Source organism: Ceratotherium simum, chromosome 24 (assembly GCF_057802395.1).
Source record: "Ceratotherium simum simum isolate JZ-2026a chromosome 24, ASM5780239v1, whole genome shotgun sequence".
NCBI lineage: Eukaryota > Metazoa > Chordata > Mammalia > Perissodactyla > Rhinocerotidae > Ceratotherium > Ceratotherium simum.
The window spans coordinates 39,357,569-39,379,871 of record NC_141923.1 but is presented as its reverse complement, the minus strand read 5'-3'; the positions used below and the strand labels follow the sequence as shown (position 1 = coordinate 39,379,871).

The 22,303-nt window shown below is 37.1% G+C and overlaps 1 protein-coding gene across 3 annotated transcripts in view; it reads right to left on the bottom strand.

Moving 5' to 3' along the window:
* Positions 1–22,303, bottom strand: part of KCNH5 (potassium voltage-gated channel subfamily H member 5) — a 324,653-nt gene that overhangs the window by 266,309 nt on the left and 36,041 nt on the right. For all 3 annotated transcript variants that reach the window (XM_004426224.2, XM_087448404.1, XM_087448402.1), the window contains 3 exons: positions 18,394–18,500; positions 14,124–14,252; positions 259–374 (listed from right to left, as the gene is read on the bottom strand). In XM_004426224.2, coding sequence (XP_004426281.1) covers positions 259–374; positions 14,124–14,252; positions 18,394–18,500 — 352 coding nt within the window. The remainder of the gene's footprint in view (positions 1–258; positions 375–14,123; positions 14,253–18,393; positions 18,501–22,303) is intronic.

Sequence of the window (22,303 nt, the reverse complement as noted above, 5' to 3'; positions counted from 1 at the left end):
GAACTCCCTGCCTCATTTGCTCAAAGGAAACCTCACACTCTACAGACATTACCTGGCATGGCATGAACTACTTTTCCATTTCCAAAGTAGGAGGGAATAAAAAGAAATATTTGAAATTTCTATAATTCTACAAGGGAAAAATAAATTAGCAGACAAGTATTTGTAAAATAATAGCCAGAAATAACTACATTGAATCATTTTGGGGAAAAAAATTACCACCACCACCATCTTGGGAAGCAAAGTTAATCTCACACTTACTTCAGCTAATCTTGAATGTTTGTGGACCACCTCTGTTTTATTCATTGGCGTGAGCTGCTGCAAAACACTTCGGCTATTTGTCAAAGCCCGTGTCAATCGGGCAAATTTTGTCCAACCTTAAAAATAAGGAAAGAAAGTCTCAGTTCTTTGCACATAATAAATATGGAATCCAACATTCTTGCTAATGTTCAAAGGATCTCAGAAATAGCACGACATCCAGAACTAGTGAAAAGTATTAGTCTAAAGCATTTTATTTCTACATAGACATCGTCATATATTTCAAGTATGGCTATAAAATAAAGAGTAATTTTTATGTGTGACCTTTTTGTTTTGCTCATATCTACCGTACAGTCCCTGTAGCCAAGGCAGCTAGCTGTCCACAAAATCCTGTGCTCCCTCTTGCATTGCATAGGTTTGTTACTGGGAAATAGCTGCCCAGCTAGGAATACATTTCCCAGCATTCCTTGCATCTAGGTGTGGCTTGTGTGCTTAGTTCTCACCAATGGAATGAAAGCAGAAGCGATGTGTATCATTTCCATACAAGCCACAACTTAAGAAGCAAGTAGGACTTCTCCACACTTTCTCCTTCATTCTACCAGCTGGTTGCAAATGACAAGGCCCCAGGGGACAGTAAAGCCACTGAAACAGTGCAAAGAAGAATGCCATATGCCAAGGATTACCTGCCTTGGACTGTTATGTGAGCAAGAAATATACTTCTATTGTGTTAAGCCACTGAAAGTCGGGCAATTATTTATTATAGCAGGTAGTATTACCCTAATAAAAACAGTCCTCTTGTATATTTATGTGCAGATATACACACATAAGAGAATAAAGCCCAATTTCAACAAATCTCACATATTATGGTTCATATCACACACTTCCATCTTCTTTGTAACATAGCAAAATTTTATTTCTCTTTTATCGACAACCTCGGTAATATCTAAAGATTATTTTTGGAATATCTAGAACCCTTAACAATATTTTTTAAAAGAGTAGTAACCTTAACTTCTGGGGGAAAGGGATGTGAATTTAATGAGAAAGAAATTTCTTATGGGGCCTCAAATTTCCATTATTAAAAACATTAATTTCAAGGAAATGTCAATGAGATGTGAACAAATAGAACAAAACCAACCATACTCTGCACCTGTCTCAATGATCCTTTCTCTAGGTATCTCAAAAAGTCCTAATCTATTCAAGACTCCATTGAGACCATTTGATAAATTTTATGGTATTACCCTTCACTAGGGTATTTACCAAACAACTTCTTAAAAATGAAAACTCATGGTGGTCCAAAGGAATGACTCTAATGGCGATGATGAAATTTCAGACAACGTGACAAAAAATGAAGGAAGAAATCCTGGGCAGACACCAGTCAGATGTTTTTCAAACCATACCAGGTAGGTAAGATTATACTTTACTAGTATTTTTCAGGCTAATTCTGACTTCTTTTAAGCTTTGTACTGCCCCACCAATTTAGCTGTCTCTAAGGTATCCAACAGTTGGATTGGAAAAGAAGTAAACTGGCATCAGTTGATAGAAGATACTTAATTCTTCTTTATTAATGGGCCTAATCCTAGTGATTAGAACAAAAAAAAAAATGTTAGGCTTTGGCAATTGTATGCAACCCTAAAGCTTACCCTGTGCAATGTGCTGGAGAAACAAAATACCAGATATGCCACCAGCTCTCTAAGAACTCAACATCAACGTAAAAAACCAACATGCATTCTATATTGCCAAGCTAGACTTTTCTTCCAAGTGCTAGACCCATGTATCTAATTGGCCATTGACCACCTCTTGCTAAGATTTCTACTGGCATCTAATACTCAACATGTTCAAAATTGATCTCATCATCACCTTCTCCTCCCATCTTCAACTCTGTATCTTTCAAGTATTCCTGGTCTTGGTGAATGGCCCCACGATATTGCCAGTTTCCCAAATCAGAAACTTGAAATGCATCATCCTCCTTCACTATTGTCTCCACACACTCATATCCAATCACTTCCAAGCCTTATAGACTATATTTTTTTTAAATCTTTTTTTTTTGAGGAAGATAGCCCTGAGCTAACATCTGTTGCCAATCTTCCTCCTTGTTTCCTTTTGCTCCCCAAAGCCCCAGTAGATAGTTGTATGTCACAGTTGTACATCTTTCTAGTTGCTCTATGTGGGATGCCACCTCAGCACTGCTGGATGAGCGGTGCATAGGTCCACACCCAGGATCCAAACCCGCAAACCCCGGGCCGCCAACGTGGAGCACGCAAACTTAACCGCCACCAGGCTGGCCTCCTTATAGACTATAACTTATCAATAAATATCCTCAAATTGAATCTCTTCTCTCCAGCCCTATTATGTCAGACAATATATCATCTTTCACCAGAGTAGGGTGATAGCATCCTAAAGACCATACTCTCTATCTGTTCTCTGACCACATATTCATCAAGGAACTCTCCACCTTGCTGTCAAAGTTCTTTCCAAAGCACAAATCTTACCATGTCCCTCCCCTATTTCAAAGTCTTTAAGAGATCCCTGGAGATGCAGGGATGGTTTAACATTCGCAAATCAATCAACGTAATACACCACATTAATAAAATAAAGAATAAAAATCACATGATCATCTCAATAGATGCAGAGAAAGCATTTGACAAGATACAGCATCCATTTATGATAAAAACTCTGAATAAAATGGGTATAGAAGGAAAGTATCTCAACATAATAAAGACCATATATGAGAAACCCACAGCTAATATCATCCTCAATGGTGAAAAACTGAAAGCCATCCCTCTAAGAACAGGAACCAGACAAGGATGCCCACTGTCACCACTCCTATTTAACATAGTACTGGAAGTCCTAGCCAGAGCAATCAGGCAAGAGAAAGAAATAAAAGGGATCCAAATTGGAAAGGAAGAAGTGAAACTGTCACTATTTGCAGATGACATGATTTTATATATAGAAAACCCTAAAGAATCCACCAGAAAACTTTTAGAAGTAATAAACGAATATGGTAAAGTTGCAGGATACAAAATCAACATACAAAAATCAGTTGCATTTCTGTACACTGACAACGAAGTAGCAGAAAGAGAAATTAAGAATACCATCCCATTTACAATTGCAACAAAAAGAATAAAATACCTAGGAATAAACTTAACCAAAGAGGTGAAAGATCTGTACACAGAAAACTATAAAACATTTCTGAAAGAAATTGAAGAAGACACAAAGAAATGGAAAGATATTCCGTGCTCTTGGATTGGAAGAATTAACATAGTTAAGATGTCCATACTTCCTACAGCCATCTATAGATTCAATGCAATTCCTATCAAAGTTCCAACAACATTTTTCACAGAAATAGAACAAAAAATCCTAAAATTTATGTGGAACAACAAAAGACCCCAAATAGCTAAAGGAATCCTGAGAAAAAAGAACAAAGCTGGAGGTATCACACTCCCTGATTTCAAAATATACTACAAAGCTATAGTAACCAAAACAGCATGGTACTGGCACAAAAACAGACACACAGATCAATGGAATAGAATTGAAAGCTCAGAAATAAACCCACACATCTATGGACAGCTAATCTTTGACAAAGGAGCCAAGAACATACAATGGGGAAAAGAAAGTCTCTTCAACAAATGGTGTTGGGAAAACTGGATAGCCATGTGCAAAAAAATGAAAGTAGATCCTTACCTTACACTATACACAAAAAGTAACTCCAAATGGATTAAAGACTTGAATGTAAGACCTGAAACTATGAAACTTCTAGAAGAAAACATAGGCAGTACGCTCTTCGACATCGGTCTTAGCAACATCTTTTCAAACACCATGTCTGACCGGGCAAGAGAAACAATAGAAAAAATAAACAAATGGGACTACATCAAACTAAAAAGCTTCTGCACAGCAAAGGAAACCATCAACAAAACGAAAAGACAACCTAACAATTGGGAGAAGATATTTGCAAACCATACATCTGATAAGGGCTTAATCTCCAAAATGTATAAAGAACTCATGCATCTCAACAACAAAAAAACTACCAACCCAATTAAAAAATGGGCAAAAGACCTGAACAGACATTTCTCCAAAGAAGATATACAGATGGCCAACAGACACATGAAAAGATGTTCAAAATCACTATCAGGGAAATGCAAATCAAAACTACAATGAGATATCACCTCAGGCCCGTCAGAATGGCTATAATTAACAAGACAGGAAACAACATGTGTTGGAGAGGATGTAGAGAGAAGGGAACTCTCACACACTGCTGGTGGGAGTGCAAACTGGTGCAGCCACTATGGAAAACTGTATGGAGATTCCTCAAAAAATCAAGGATAGAACTACCATATGATCCAGCTATTCCACTGCTGGGTATTTATCCAAAGAACTTGAAAACACCAATTTGTAAAGGTACATGCACCCCTGTCTTCATTGCAGTGTTATTCACAATAGCCAAGACTTGGAAGCAACCTAAGTGCCCATCAAGGGACGAATGGATAAAGAAGCTGTGGTATATATACACAATGGAATACTACTCAGCCATAAGAAACGATGAAATCCAGCCATTTGTGACAACATGGATGGACATTGAGGGTATAATGCAAAGTGAAATAAGTCAGAGGGAGAAGGTCAAATATCGTATGATTTCCTTCATTAAGTAGTAGATAATAAGAACAATAAACAAACACATAGGGACAGAGATTGGATTGGTGGTTACCAGAGGGGAAGGGGGGAGGGAGGAGGGCGAAAGGGATAATTCGGTACATGTGTGTGGTGATGGGTTGTAATTAGTATTTTGGTGGTGAACATGATGTAATCTATGCAGAAATAGAAGTACAATGATGTACACCTGAAATTTTTACAATGTCATAAACTAATGTTACTGCAATAAACAAAAAATTAAAAAAAAAAAAAAAAAGAGAGAAGAGATCCCTGGAGGCCTTCAGGATAACATTGCACATCCTTAGCATATAGGTCATTTAGTTTCTGACCCCAAAGATTTGCTCTGCATCCATCTCCTTCCACTTCCTCATATACACTCTGCATTCCAGCCCTACTAAAATCAATAGCAAATTAAAGGAAGAATAAATTCAAAGCTAAAATTAAATCTACTAGGAATTCTCTGTATACCTTATGATATTCAGTGCTTCCATGCTTCCACATGTTATAATCCTTCTGCCCACCTGGAATGCTTTTTCCCTCCCCATATGTCTGGCTAACACTTACCGGAAACTTCAAACTCAGTTAAAGCATTACCTCCTTCTGGAAGCTTCTTTGATCTACTCATGAGAGGTGCCTTCCTCTGTGCATTCACATCATAGGATACATACCTTACGTGGCACTGACAATACTAATGCAGTGATTAGCATATCAATCACTGTCACTAAACTATTGCTCATCTCTCCATACTCAGTACTTGGTACAGGGCCTGGCATAAAATAGGCCATTAATTAATTAATTAACTAATTAATTAAAAGTTATTTGTAACTTTAAAAATAAGATTTAAAAATAAGCTTCATTTTGCTTTATTATCAGTGTGTTTTGGTTTGGTTTTGCTTTATTGGGCAAAAGTGGTGAGGATGTCTTCAGGTGACAGTAACTATGTTGGCAATAGGTATATTAAAATATTTTCTGGCAATCATTTCTCTTTCTTACATCAAGTGAATATTATAATTGCATTGAATATTTCTAGAAACTTCCAAGTTAATCTTATACTCACTGAAGGTTCAGATTTCTAAGATAGGCAATGTTACACCCCTTAGTACATCTGATTATTGGATTAAAAGAGAAGCCCATTTTGATTCTCTGTGTGCAATAAGGTTTATCCAGAAAATATTTTGAAAAAAATAAAAGGAGATATTGGGGGCCGGCCTGGTGGCACAGCAGTTAAGTTCGCGCACTCTACCTCAGTGGCCCAGGGTATGCAGGTTCGGATCCCAGGCACGAACTGACACACCTCTTATCAAGCCACGCTGTGGCAGCGTCCCATATAAAGTGGAGGAAGATGGGCACGGATGTTAGCCCAGGGCCAATCTTCCTCAGCAAAAAGAGGAGATTGGCAACAGATGTTATCTCAGGGTTAATCTTCCTCACAAAAAAAAAAAAAAAAGGAGATATTGAAGGAATAAATTCAATGACACATGGAAGAATACAAATCATCAAATGGCGTGTGTTCTCTCATTTCCTAGGATCATATAGGGAAGTAAATGTGTAAGGAAGGAGAAACATGACAATGAAAGCTTATTGTCATCCTCCAGTTTTCTATTTAAAACGTCATGAGCACACACTACTATATTTCTTAATGAGAAAGTAGCAGATCCTAATTTAAATATAAAATAAAACTTATTCAAATATGTCTCTTTGTGTATCTTATTTTACACATGAAGTCAATATGATCAAGGAATATTTCATCCCTTTACCTTATTTTAGTTTCCTGAAGGAAGAAAAAATTTTCAAACACTGAAAATAGAATACACGCATTTTTCTCCATGGGTAAAAATAGGACTATCATTGATTAGGCGGCAGAAAGAAACTGAAAGGAAAACATTTGTTAATTCTTCATTTTAAAAGTGTTTTCACCTAGTGTGTTCTGAGTGAGACCACCCTTAAACATAGATGAAAAGGGAGTTTACTGCATGATATGACTTTTAGATGCCAGATCTTATTCTATCCCTGGTATCTAGTACCATGACTGGCAAGTAGTGGGCACTAGAGACGTTTTGTTGAATGAATGAATGAATGAATGAGGAAATTAGTTAAAAAGTTAAGTGGAAATTAATACAGTATCCACATTATATGTAGTTAAAATTAAAATATTAAGAAGAATATTTGTTCAGCTCTTAGCAGGTGGTAGCATGACTCAGCTGTCTTGTGAAGGAAGAGCTTTGGGTTGGAGGAGGAGGGAAGAGTGTGGTAGTGGAGGGTGAGGAGAGAACACTGGAAATATTGAGGGTTATAACTCTGCCCTTGGAAAGAGAAGCGGGGAGTACAAGCACAAATAAACTGGTGGCAAATGTCGAGCTGACTCAGACATACCGGAAGAGAGAAATTTAGGAGGAAATACTTGGGAAGGATTCTTACTTCCTAGAGAAATCAAAGCCAAAGTAACCATTTAGGAGCTTTGACACCAAAAAGCACTGGGAGCTGGAGAACCAATGCAAAGCCAAGGGATGTTTTGTTTCACGTTTAAATCAATGGGAGCGCTCAAAGATGAGCTCTTTGAGCTGCTCAGGAATCTTTTCATTTGTCTCTGGTTAGGGCTTTCTTTCAACTCTCAGTTCTAAACAGTCAGCATTTTTCTCAAGATCCCTACACCATCCCTTTCTCCTTACTCTCGGCAGATTACTGTCAAATATGTTATTGAAAAAACAGAAGCCATAAGAAACACAACAGCTTTCAACTTCCCTTCTGCCCCCTCCTCCGCTAGACCCACCCACAATGGCACCTGATTCTTGCCTGAACCTTTATCACCTCATCATCTCAGAGAATTAGGTATTTGCTCTTTCCTGCTCATGCATATGTTCTGTCCCTGAACATTTAAGTGGTTTCTAGATTTTGTCACTATCGCTAACAATGCCACAGTGCATTTCCTTATGCCTATCCCTTCGTGCTCTTGGACACATCTGGAATTGCCCATGTTAGTAGCTAAATTAGTTCATTTGATGTGTTGCCAACCCCCACTGTACAATCAACCTTTGAAAAAGTTGGGCAGCCACACTGTCTAGGTCAGAGAAAAAAGACACATCAGCAGTTCTAGCTTTCCCCAGCGATACATTTACTGATCTCACCTTTACAGAGACCTAACTGGTGTGACTGATTATTCAGCACAGTTCGCTGATGTTACTTAGAAGTGGTCGATACAGGGTAATGTGAACAGACAGCTGAATATGAACAGCCTAATACTTGCTCTATACATTGTTCATGGCATTATGAGAACATTTGTTCTCCTAAAAGCTCAGGATGCCAACTCCTTCTTAATAAAACATTAGTTTAGCTCTATTGGGTTGCAATTAACCTCTTTGTCATAGACTGCCTAATCTTAAAAATAAAAGGAAGTCACAGAGGCAGTTAAATCAATCTACTGGACTGCAACACAAGATTCTAATCTATAAGAAAAAAGCTTAGGTAAACAATTATACTCCTGGCCAAAGAGACTACACGGTATAATTACTCATATTTCATCTGTTGTTTCCTCTCTAAAGAAAACCATTGGCGGGCCGGCTCCGTGGCTTAGCGGTTAAGTGCGCGCGCTCTGATGCTGGCGGCCCGGGTTCGGATCCCGGGAGCGCCCCGAGGCACCACTTCTCCGTCCAACGTGAGGCCGAGTCCCACGTACAGCAACTAGAAGGATGTGAACCTATGACATACAACTATCTACTGGGGCTTTGGGGGGAAAAAACTGAATTAAAAAAAAAAAAAAATCTTAAAAAAAAAAAAAGAAAACCATTGGCTTCCCACAAGGGGAAGGTTGCTATTTTGGCTGTTATTTTCATTCTACAGGAATTTTTTTGTCTCAATTATTGGCACCAAGATGCCATAACTGTTTGGCACAGGATATTTCACACTGTAAGTGTCTTGGCAGTTTTGGAATCTGTTTGAAAATATTGTACAGTATAAATGGGCAGAGATTTGGGCCATCTCTTTTAGAACACATATGGATGATCAACAGAATGGATTTCTTGGCTGTGATTTTTCCCTTTTGTATTATTACAAATGATGTATTGGATACCATTGACCGATTATCTGAGCCACAGTCCAAAACCTCAAGACCAGGAACAAAAGATAAAAACACTTTGCCCCCTTGAATTATTAGCAGTAAATTCCGTTCGTTCAAAACAGTACAATTCTGTCAAAATCAGATTGTTCTCAACTTGTACTTCATTTTTGTAGGGAAAAAGGCAGCAGGGGATTAAGGTGTCCAACAACAATAAGTTTCTGCTGGAGAGGATGAGGCAGCACAGTGCAATAAAGAGAATACGGGATTGGAAATCCATCAGACTTTGCATGTCAGGATCTTCAACAGTAAGATACAATACTAATTTTCAGAATTACAGGAATGAGCATAAAGAATGTAAAGTTCCTACACATATTAACCACTCCATCAAAACTGGTTTCCTCCAGCTTCGATGGTTTTTGCTACCGTCTGTCACGGTATATGTCAAAAGTATTGCTGACATTGCTCAGTGTCATTAATTTTTTTTAATTTTTTTTCAGTGTCATTAATTTTAAAGGCAAAAATCAATCTGGAATGAAGTTTTGGTGATCATAGGATCCACTAGGAGGGAGAGCTACACTCAAATTAGCTGGCTGCCGTCATGCCATAGTTACTATCCCAGACACGATTTAGAAATAAAATTCAGAATTAGCCAGTTTACTCAAGTCTCTCAACCGTATGTCTGAGTTTCTTGGTAAAAATACCAATACAAGCAGAAGGAGATTGATGTCAATTCCAATTTTGGCAAATCCTCAAAGGATTTGGGTCCTTGCTTCAATCACTGGCCCCTTTTCACATTAAGAAGGTAAAATGCCCTTGCTCTGAGATTAAAAGTTACATTCTGGCTTGTCTGTTCTGCACCCTAAAGCCTTATTTCCTATATCCTAGGCTGACCTTTTGTTACTTAAGTATTTCTTCAGTTTTTCACATCCTCAACCTACTCCATTGCAAGCACTCTCAACTCCCTGATCCTTAAGCTCCCTGATTCTTTTCATCTTACTCACCTGACCAAATCCCAACTCTGGTTAAATCCAACTCTTCACCTATTTCTGCGTCTATACACATTTGACTAAACACGAGGGGAGTAAAACACATCACCATGCTCATAGAAACTAGTGAAACTCGTGAACACTAGCCGCAAGTGGACCTTAGTCCTGCTCAGCAAACCTGCCAAACTCCCCCTGTCCTTCACTGCTCCACTCTCTTAGATAATCATTTCATATCTACTCCTGTCTCCTTACACCATCAACTCTTCCTCACCTCTTTCACCATCCTTACTCGCAGTTGATAACTGTGTTTCCTATTGTACTGAGAAAATAAGAAAAATCAGAAGAGAACTTCCGCCATATATTTGCTTGTTTGTCTATCCCCCTCATTAGGATGTGAGGGAAGGAACTTTGTATCTCCAGTGCCTGCACCATTCTGTGTCCTCAATCAGCATTTTTGATTGGGAGAAAAAAATAGATAAAATAGATAAACAAGGGGAATAAAATATTCCTAGAAGAGTCATGAAAAGGCTTCTGTTAAGTAACTCTGGTGCCCAAGGCTGAATCAAAAGTAAATCTACTGTCTCCAAGTCCGATGTTCTAGACCCAAATCATTTTGATATGGTGTTATCACGAAATCTCATCTGCTGTTTCCCAAAAGTTCCAGGGTCGCTTTTACTTGACTTAAAAGTTGAAAAATATATTTTTTGCCAAGAATTCAAAACATGCTTTCCTATATTGCTAGCTTCATGGCAATAGGAGGATGATTACTTAATGGCATAAATATTTTATTTCTACTGAATTTTTCATATTAAATTTATAGCTCACATGAATAATAGAAAGTAGCCCACAGACACCATTCATGGTTACATTGTGCAATGCTTTCTCAGTAATCTGTGATGTACTTGAAAGGTGTGGAGGAGTCTCAAAATAAAAGTCTATTTAAAATAAGCTCTTCCTCTACAATTTCTGGCACCGGAAAAGAGATAGTTTACTGTAATGCTTTTCACAATGCGGTATGATTTTCCCTAAAAATTCTAATTTACATGTCTATTGAGCACATGGTTCAAAAATCGAGTAGTCTGAGTTGACTGGAGTTTATTCAAAAGTCATTTTTTTGTAAGAATCAATTATGCATTTAAAAGATTGTGCCTGACAAAGAGCTCTGTGATTCTATGTGAGGATGCAGAGACGGAGGTGGAGGCAGATAAATGGAGAGGCATTAATTTGAGAAAGAAAAGTCAACTCTCAATATTAGCACCTTTTCCCCAACTACATTGTAAAACGCTGCCGACTTTCAGTTTCCATAAATAGACTACGAGTTACTGACACCACCATTAGTTCAGCAGGCAGAAATCGTGAGGAAGGACTGCACTCTGCTTGACCAACTTGAGCCGTGCCATGAAATCACTTAAAGTAAATGAGAGAAAACAACATTCACCAAATATAAATGTAAATAAATATAAGTATAAATGTTTTTGAGGGGAAAAGACTTTTTACTCAGTGTTGCTGTCATTCATGTGTGAAGGCAAGAGAAATTCACTTGAAGAATATGTTCGCTCATAAATCGTATACCAATCATTTATCTTTTATTTTTAAATATATGTATTATTTTAAGATACAATCAGTTGTTCACTGTAGATTTTTCATAGATGTCCTTTATCAGGTTGAGGAAGTTTCCCTCTATTCCTACTTTGCTAGGAATTTCTATCACGCATGGGTGCTGGGTTTTGTCAAATGCTTTGTCTATGCCAACTGATATGATCATATGATTTTTCTTCTTTAGCCTGTTGATATGGTGGATTACAGCGATTGATTTTTGAATGTTGAACCAGACTTGCTTATGTAGAATAAATCCCACTTCGTCATCATGTGTAATGCTTCTAATACATCACTGCATTCAATTTTTGTTGAGGATTTTTACATCTATAGTCATAAGAAATACTGCTCTGTAATTTTCCTGTCTTGTAATGTCTTGTTCTGGGTTTGGTGTGAGGGTAGTGCTGGCCTCAGAGAATGAGTTAGGAGAGTTCCCTCTGTTTCTATTTTCTGGAAAAGACTATGGATTTGCCAATGAAACCATCTGCATCTGGTGTTTCCTTGTCTTAGAAGTTTATTAATTATTGATTCAACTTATTTAATAGATATAAAGTGATTTAGGTTACCTATTTCTCCTAGTGTGAGTTCTGGTAGTTTGTCTCTTTCAAGGAATTGGTCCATTTCATCTAAATTGTCAATTCAGTGGCTATAGAGTTGTTCAAAGTATTCCTTTACATTCTTAATATCCATGAGATGTGCTGTGATGGCCCTTCTTTAACTTCTGCTCTTGGGAATTTGTGTCCTCTTCCTGTTTCTTGGTTAGCCTGGCTCGAGGTTTATTAACTTTAATGATCTTTTCAAAGAACGGCTTTTGGTTGTAGCGATTTTCTCTAGTGTTTTCCTGTTTTCTATTTCATTGATTTCTGCTCTAAGGTTTATTACTTCTTGTCTTCGGCTTGCTTTTCCTTCAATTGCTCTTCTTTGTCTAGTTTCCTAAGGCGGAAGCTTAGGTTATTAATTTTATATCTTTCTTCTTTTCTCATACATGCATTTAATGTTATACATTTCCCTCTAAACACTGCTTTTGCTGCATCCCACAAATTTGATAAGTTGTATTTTCATTTTCATTTAGCTCAAAATATTTTTTTAATTCATCTTAAGGTTTCTTCTTTGACCTACGGGCTATTTAGAAATGTGTTAATTTCCAAATATTTCAGGATTTTCTAGCTATCTTTCTGTTTTTGATTTCCAGTTTAATTCCATTGTTGTCTAAGAACATACTTTGTAAGATTTCTATTCTTTTAAATTTGTCAAGGTGTGTTTTTTTGGCCAGAATGTGATCTATCTGGTAAATGTTCCATGTAAGCTTGAGAAGAACACATATTGTGCTGCTATTGGATGGAGCACCTCGAATTTTAAAACAAACAAACAAGCATTAAACCTAAATAGAATAGAAAACTATTCTATTTTTATAATAGTATTTAAATTTGCCCTAAACTTCCCAGACTCTGGGTCTATGACTAAAGGCAGAGGAACAGGTAATACAGGTCCACAAGTAAATACTTTATTCAATCTTTCAGGAGATAGAATAATACACACATTTTCAGAAACATTCACAAGTGAATTATTCTATATCATACTCTAAATGGTTTGTGTATTTTAAAGTTTTCCTCTTGCAATTTGATGCTAACCAGAAACTTAGCAGATATATGTAAATTCATATGCAACGAATAAACCTAATGCAATTTTTTTCTATAATTATGATTACAGTTGGAAATACTAAAGCTTCTGTGCCAGTTTTTTTTATGAGGTAAGAAAAAGCAATGTCTGCCAAATGCAAAGAGAAAGACATTTCATTTTCAGTCTCCTAAGAGATTATTAAAAATAACATTTCATAAAAACTACTTCTAAGGGTATTTGAAATTCTTCATTTATATGACACCAGTTTCTAATTTAAACATAATTGGAAAGAATAAAATGAGAGTAAATTACATAGAAAAGGGGATAAAAACACATGCCACTTACTACTGTTTTCTACAGCCATCTCACTGAACATCACAGTCAAGAAGACCCCAGTCAGGATGTTCACATTTTGCCAGCCACTCTCTTGATAACAAAACTGTTCTTTACATAATCTAGCAACCCCTACTCAAGAGAATCTACAATCCCCAAATAGATAAAGGGTGAATAGTAACCTGAAAAGATCAACTAATCAAACTCTAGTCAATTCAACAAAATTCAATCAACTAATCAACTGTGCGCTAGCAGAACTTCTCCCATACCAGCCCACAAGTGGTTATCCTTCTTGTTTCTAAAGCTTACCCTGGTAGAAGTTGCTTAAACCCCCATTGTATTGATTCGAAATTAATAATACTGTATGAAATTTCTTTCCTATGTATTATCTCAATTCCTTTTATTATAATTAAGTTAACCAATAATTATTTCAACTTGCTATTTTCATTTAAACAATATGATTGAGGAAAACTGATTCTGAACAATTACTAGCATAAATGTGCAGCAAAAGAAGGGGCACATAGTAAAATTTTGTTTTTCAGTTCAACCAATGGATTTTTTAAAAATAATAATAGTAATAATAATATTTTTAAGTGACAGCCTAATTCTTATGTAATTCCTTTGAAAATTACCTTTTGTTGAATCATCCTCTATTGGTTGTTTGAACAACGTAATATCCTTGAAAGTGCACAGGAACAAGACCACCTTTTCATGTTCATTTCTTATTGGTGCAATTTGCATATAAAACCAAACAGGGGTTCCTGTAAGAGACAGAAAGAACAACAGCGTGCGACATAGCCAGAGTAATTATTCGGTCTCCTGTCTCCCCTCTTCCTTTAGCTGCCAACTGCTATGCCAGAAACTAGCACAAAAACAACAGTATTTTAATTTTTTTCAGAATCAAAAAACCTTTAATTTTGTATCAACTGCCAGTTGCTCAAATATGAATCAACATTTTTCAACCCAAAATATCAGAATTTGAAAGTAAAACGCAGGGTGTCATTTCACAGTGCAGGAGCACAAGGGCTGTCTTGCTTCTTAAGTAATGCCAGCATCACCTTCAGGCCTGGGTCCCTACACCACTGCTGCTATCACCAACTTTTTTTCATAGTCTTACCAAGTGTGACCATTCCTACATGCTTCTCTCTTCTTGTCACTTTGAGAAGGGTTTCCAATTAACTTACACAGCAATACGTGGTGCTCTGGTAAGTATTCCTCTTGGAGGAACATCTGAAACGCTGTTTCTATCTCAAGGCTCTCCCATCGGTCAGACAGACTCATATGATAGCTCTATGGCTTTGACCACATCCCCACATCAGAGAGAGGGGACGGCAGCAACACTTGATGCCTGATGCACAGAGGTCTACCTGAAGCCTTTAAGGCAACCTTAAAGGAAAAAAAAGACATGTCTCCAGCCCTCGAGAGTCTCAGGCATCTTCATGAGCTGCTACTCCCTACCTCCCTCACTCAAAGCATGAGGCTGGACTCTGTCACCATGTTCTTCAAACAGTGGCTCCTGCAGACTCCAGAGGACAGAGAGTTTTAAGCATTCAAGGCTTAGGATTTGGACAAATCAGGAACTGGCATTTTGTCAAAAAATAAAATTTGAAGACATCAGAAATGCCTTCAAAGGACTAAATTATTCATTAAATGATAAAACACTGAAGGAATGTTCCATCAGAATCAAAAAGACACATTTTCCACCTTGTTCTCTCCAAGCCACAGTGCAGTAAAGCCTCTCCAAATAGTCTATCTTAAAGACGTAATGGCTTTGTCAGGTTTGGGATTTGGGGAGTGAAATGTGCAGCTATTAATAGTCTCAAGGTGAGAGTTGATAGCCTATTAGTGGCTTCCAGTGAAAACCCAATAAGAAGCACGTCCATACCTGTGGCCAAAAAAAGTCACATAATAATGTCACCACAAAGGGGAATTGCCATTTGGACAAGATGAGGTGACTTAATTACTGGGTTCAGGAAGTCAGAGAATTAGAGAGAGTAGATTTCTACGGTAATATTCAGTTCTGACAACCAGGTTCTTTGCAACCCCAGGGGGCCTATAGAAGGACATGGCCCTTTCCAAAATGATTACAGGATGAGATAGAGACCTCAAAAACAATCACACCATCTCCCACAGAGGCTTGTCTTTGTTTTCTGTTTCTTATTTTACACAGCGTGTCCAGGAACTGTGAGTGATGTGCACAGTTTTACAAATCACCAGACCCAGACGCTAGCAGATACATGGCCTATGGCTGTTCCAACACAGTGAGCTTGAGGCAATGGGGTCATAAACAGAGAGAAAGGGGCATTAAAAACAAGCCATTTTCCAAGGTCTGTTAGAAATCTGAACAGAAAGAGATGATGTTACAGTTCGTAACTTCCTACGAAAACAGCAACTTTTCAAATTTCGGCATAGAGTCAGAGTTGTTTTTAAAATTGCTTTAAGATATGGAGGTAGATTTTTTTTCAAGTTGAGCTACAGGGTCAGACTTTCCAAAGCAGGTGAGTATTTGCTGAGTGGCTGGTGAAATATCCATATTCTGGATGTGGAGTTCAGGGGAGCAGGAAGTCTGGGAGAGTTAGATAGAGTGGCCTATCGCTGCTGGAAACCTGGAGCAGTGACCTGGCACTGATTATGTGGAGCGGCCCTAGCTCCTTTGTATAGTCACAAAGAGCCATTCTCAATCATCATCCCAGGGCCACTGTTTCTTTCTCAACGGTAGAAACAGCCCTTGCTAATCAGAGCAATGGACCTAAAGAATAGAGGTTGCAAACTGAAATGTCAGTCATGACAGATGTTGAATCAGATACCTCAATCCCCCCATCTGCAAAATGGTGTTTAACCTAATTACTTAATGGAAGTGTTGGGAGGACTTGGCATTCGAGAATTCCCAAAAGAGTTTTCTACAGTCATGTGAATTTTTCTATCTAAGGTAAAAAGAATCACAAGAATACACTCTTTTCAGTCAATGTTCAAAAGCCTTAAGCTAACTACTTACGAGACTTTTTAAAGCTGCCTTTAAGTGTCATAGAACTCCATTAAAATACATGGATAACATCTATCCTTCATAGCAAAGAAATAAAAACTCAGTGCAGATACTGCACAGAAAAGAGACACAAGTTTTCATCGGTAGTGCTGTGGGCTGTATCTCCTACGGGCTCTGAGACATTTACACGTATATAGATACTTATCTGAAAAGAACCAGTCAGGCAGGAAAAAAGGCCAGAGAATTATTTCAAGCCGTTAAAATAAAGCAAAATATCTAAACCACCTTGGAAGGAGACCTTTGGAAACATAAAATTCAAGTTATCATTAACCTGATTTAAAGGATATAAACAAAACAGAATTTCCACTAAGGTATTTTTGAGAAACTCAGAAACTGTGGACTTGGCTTTGATGCTTTATAATTAGGCAAAGATTTGTCGATTCCGCTTAAATGTCAGTGTGAAATGAACTTAGTAATATGGAATATTCTTAAATTATCTGCCAAACTCAGGGCACAGATCTAAGTCATTCAAGGGATAACAACCTTTTTGAACATGAAAAGAGGTTTCAGCATATGGGTTTACTATGAATTATCAATATGTGTTTGGACCTGGTGAAAAACACCCAGAAAGCACCCAGAGCCTGACTTTTCCCTTGTAGAAGGCAGAGCTGATCATTCAGAATGGATTGTTTTCTAGGTGACAAGCCAACAGACATTTGGCTATGACTTCAAAGAGAAACACCTCTTCGGCCTTGATTCTAAATGAAAGATAAAATGATAAGATATTCCTCAGATAAAACCACTAAAGACTAATGTTCCCATTACCAAGTGCACTACTGTGAAGCAATGCCTATGGCTGTTGTTATTCCAATGAAAGTCTATTAATAAAAAGAGAAACCTAAGTTCAATTCCAAATATTCCGTAGAGAACAAATGTTTGAAGTAAAATAGAGAGGATAAATTATGCCCAAGATCCAACAGGCACTGAACATGGAACAAGTGTTTTCTGTTGAAGCTAGAATGCTTTCCAAACTGGGGAAGAACTTTATAACTATCAATTTCCACTAAAGATAATAATTGCCTTTGCAATCATTTATCTTTAACACTAAAAAAATTGACCCATCTTATGAAGTGACTGTTCATTTAAAAAAAATTAAAAGGCCAATTTGGGAAAGTAGCAAAAAGAAATAAAAGTAAGTGACTATTCAAAGAAAACAAATTAGAAAGGAGACTTGGTTGATGAGTGTATTAGCTGATTTTTTGTTTGGTTTTTTTTCCTCCAAACTCATGGAGAATCCATATCATGAGGTCTTATGTGATTACATAATGGACAATTGACCACTCACAAATTCCATCCTAGAGAATAGCTCACAACAATGAATATAAATTTACCAGATGTGAATGGCCTGTTCTGAAAGTAATGACTATTTCCACCAGCCTTCCACACAAAACAGTCTGAGTCTAGCAAAAGGCCGTATTGGTAAAGATTCACCTTAAGTGGATGCCATATATTCACATGCTATCTATGTATGTGTGGAAAGGTAACCACACGTACCCAGTGATACCAACCACCTTTTCCTTCAACCATAAGAAGAAATGAATGAATTCCTCTTTTCATTTTTAGGTGCTGTTAACGTAACTATAGGATCTTTACCATGAGTATTAATTGCAAAACATTTTGCCACCTGAGACACACAAAACAACACATATAAATGCACCATATTTTTCTTCCGTTCCTCAAAAGTTTGCTTTTCATAGGTAGAACCATTTATTAATTTTGCTAATTTTACCAGCATCCTGTCCCTAACAAGAGAAGGAGCAAAGTTTTGTCTTCTCACTACACTATAGCTCAACTATCACTTACCAAAACATAAGATTAATAAAGAGTTGGCATATCTCTTTGATAATTTCGATACTTACTGTTTTTCTTGTACAGAAGAACCTCAAAGCAGTTTGACTCGTAGTTGTCAAAAGTCTGCCTGACTTTCTCAATGGTCTTCTTGTCAGTCAATTCCCCATACATGAAACTGGAGAAAAAACAATCCATTTCAGTTTTGTGTTGCTTTTCAAATGCTATATAAAATCATATAGTTGTCATCCTCTAAGTATTCAAATTTATATACGAAATATTATGTTGCTCCCACAAAATTAACTAAAATATTTAAACTGTATTTTAATCATAATTATTAACCTTCTTGCTAAAAGTTAGCTTTAGAAGTTATTCCAAACATTCAGAGAGAGAGAAAGAGAGCAGTCCTCGCTTTACACAGTTCCTCTATGCCCAGATTTCAATTACTATGATTGAGTTAAATAACATCAGTTTCCCAAAGTATCCTTCAAATTTCAGTTACCATAGAATATTAACTGTGAATAATCACATAAAGCATAAACTTCACTGATAGCTCTTCAGTCCACAAATCACTAGTAAATAACAGATAAACAACATGATCAGTGACCAATCACCTCACTTCTTTCAAAGCCTGTCAGTATTGATCACTGTGCATCTGTTATTCAGTTGATGAACAGACAGCAAAACATGTAGTTGTGTTGCCTCCTTGTCTCTCAGTGATAAACCCATGTGACATTTTACAAAAGTGAATAATCAAAAGCAGGAATTAGCCATCAAAGATTAAAAGTTCACCAAGAAATGCAAAATGATAATGTTGGAAGTGAAATTCAAATTGAACATAAATGAAGTTATAGAAGAAACACATGACTGTGAGAATGTTGACACTGCTGCCATTTGAGAGACTCTAGATGTGCAGCCAGAAGAATTTAGTGAGGACGAACTTATCACCCTCACTTAGCGATTGTGACTAAAAGGATCAAGGTTTCCAAGAGAACATGATGCCAGTAAAAAAAAGCTTCACGTTAAAGGAGCCCTAGGAGATAGTTCACAATAGCGAAAGTGGGAGGAAAGAGAGTTGAAGTTGACACAAACTTAGAAAGGACTATGACCATTCGCTAAGAGATAGAAACAAATACTCTCTGCATGTAAGTTATATTACATGGAGGCAGGTATTGTCCAAATGACTTGTGATAGTTTTTACAAAGAAATAAAACATTTTAATTGTTTCTAATATTCTCAATCACAGTGTACTAAATATTAGTTTTATTATTATTTTCATCTCCCTGCACTTATAACCAACAGTAACAGAGTTTTTAATGTTTTAACAAACATTGTTAAAGGTCACACAATAATCATAATTTTTCCCATTAAGTATTAAGATTGTATTACACGGTTTCAGTTTGCATGGTCTTTTTCACACACCCATACCACAATGAAATGTGAAGACTCCATATTACACATACAATGCATTGGTATTCTCCTCATTTATGAGGATTTTTTAAAGATATGTATAAGTATAGCTAATAGGAGGAAAATAAAGGTGACAAATTGAAGGAAACATACAGTATTACTATGGTTAGAGGAACATACAAACCAAAACATAGATTAAAGAGTGAGCTTCTACATTCCACAAAAATTTCCTAGTGTCTGAAATATCTATTTTTCTAAGAGAACCTCACCAAAAGTCTGATAATCTATGAAATAGAACTCAGTCAAGGACTATATGCCTCTAAAACTCTATTCTTGATGCTTTCACAATCATCAGCTGTGCATCTGCTTTTAGATACACAGTTCTGCTAGTTGGTGTAATTTTCTAGATCATTTCTTCCATCAGGAAAGAGTATATGGCACTGCCAGATACCTTGAATAAGTTTTTGAAGGCCCAAGTGTATCTTTGTTACTGCTTTCTTCCAGTTTTCAATGAGTTAGCATATTGGCCAGAGGCAATTCCAAGTGTGGTGGGGCCAAAACTTGTACAATTTTAGGGGCCCTCTTTAAGAAAAATAATACAAAATTATAAAACAAAATTAGGCACAGAGCCTTGAAAGACATCCACTCAAGTGAGGGCCCCTGAAGGTTTAAGATTCATTACCCTCATGGGAAATCTGCCCCTGAATGCATCAATCTAGGAAATTTACAACATGAAAAGCATAGTTTGTTAACAAGATCCAGCAAAGAGTAGCAGGATTCAACAGCAATGCCATACCACAACTAGAAATTAAAGAATAACTCAGGCCTATCTTATGGTAACACAAATCTAGGCAACTAGAATTCTAGAAACCAAGAAATGTAAGGAATTAGATGAGGCAGACCAAAGACTGCTCAAGCTCTGAGATATGTGAATCCTGCATTTTCGATTACAATATTTCTTTAATAAAAAAGATTTTATTGTTTCAGTGAGGAAGATTAGCCCTGAGCTAACATCTGTTGCCAATCCTCCTCTTTTTGCTGAGGAAGATTGGCCCCAGGCTAACATCCGTGCCCATCTTCCTCTGCTTATATGTGGGATGCCTGCCAAAGCATGGCTTGATAAGCGGTGCGCAGGTCCACACATGGGATCTGAACCCGCAAACCCCGGGCCGCCAAAGCGAAGCGCACGAACTTAACCACTATGCCACCAGGCTGGCCCCTAAAAAAGATGTTTTTAATTGTCATTCTTTTATAAAAAAATACATTTTTAACTGTCATAATAGTAAAATAAGCAAGAGAATCTCAGAATAAAATGACAGACTCTGACTGCATAATCCTACAGCTCGACTAACACATGAGCTTCAGAGCCTGCCTGAAACTCGGCATTGAAAAGCCAATGTTCCTGTCAAAGCCTGGATTTCAGCTCACGTGAGTTTCACGAAAATCTCTTGAAGGTGTTACAATTTTCTCAGTTAAAGAGCATAAAGGCAAAAAAATAAAAATATTTATTTTCCAATAAACACCCTCCAAAAAATAAAACATTAGTTTAACACTATAATAATTTTTACAGACAGGTGAACTTTTTTAATTAACCAGTTTTTTTATTGACTGTTATTTTTAATCTTAAGACACTTTAATAAAGAGAAAACATTAAAAACAAAACCAAAAAGCTTAAGATAAGGATAATCAAGCTAATTAAATATTTGTGGTCTTTAGAAAACGAAAAGAAAAGAAGTATCATTTTACTCCCATTACTAAATGTCAGAGTTCTATAGTTCAATAATCTGAAATACAACATTCACAACCGGCCAACAGAAAAACATAAAAAGAAAGCAGCTACAACATAACAGGCAACTAGGATAAAAATTGTGAAAAATAAACTCTAATAGTGTAGGATCCCAAAAAGGGAATCCCAACTCCAGCCTCGGGAAGGCGCGGACCCACAGACACAGAAGACCGAGCTTGATGCAAACGCAAGAGGTAAGAGGTTTATTAAGCGGAGCTCCGGGTCGACACATATCTCTCGCAGGAGACAGAGGAGTCGACCCCGAACCTTAAAGGGCAAGCTCTTTTATAGGATTCGGAAGCATAAAGCGGGAAAAGGTTGGCGCGGTCTTACATGATTGGCTAATTTAAAACATTTAAACAGTTACATTTTATGGCGCGAATTGCTATGGCGCGAAGCGATTATCAGGTTACACACACGCATCCCCATCTGGACCCCCTCCACCCCGACCCTCCCAAACTTATCCCTCTGGAGCACTCTCTTGTTCTCAATTCTTCCCCGAACAGTTTAGGGTGGGTCTTTCATGAATAGAGTCAGTCAGGATTGATAAACGTTCCCTCCTATACCAGGAATCCTTAGGGCGTGGAGGTGCCTGTCTCTAAGGTAGTAAAATTTTTAATATAATTTACTTCCTTCAATAGGATTAAAAATTAAGTTACAACTCAAATCAAAAAAAAAAAGAATCTGCTTTGGAAATTGTAATACCACTTAAGAAGAAATACAACACAGGTCTAATTCAGCTAAAATTCTGAAGAGAAAATGAAAACAATCAATTTTTTAAATAA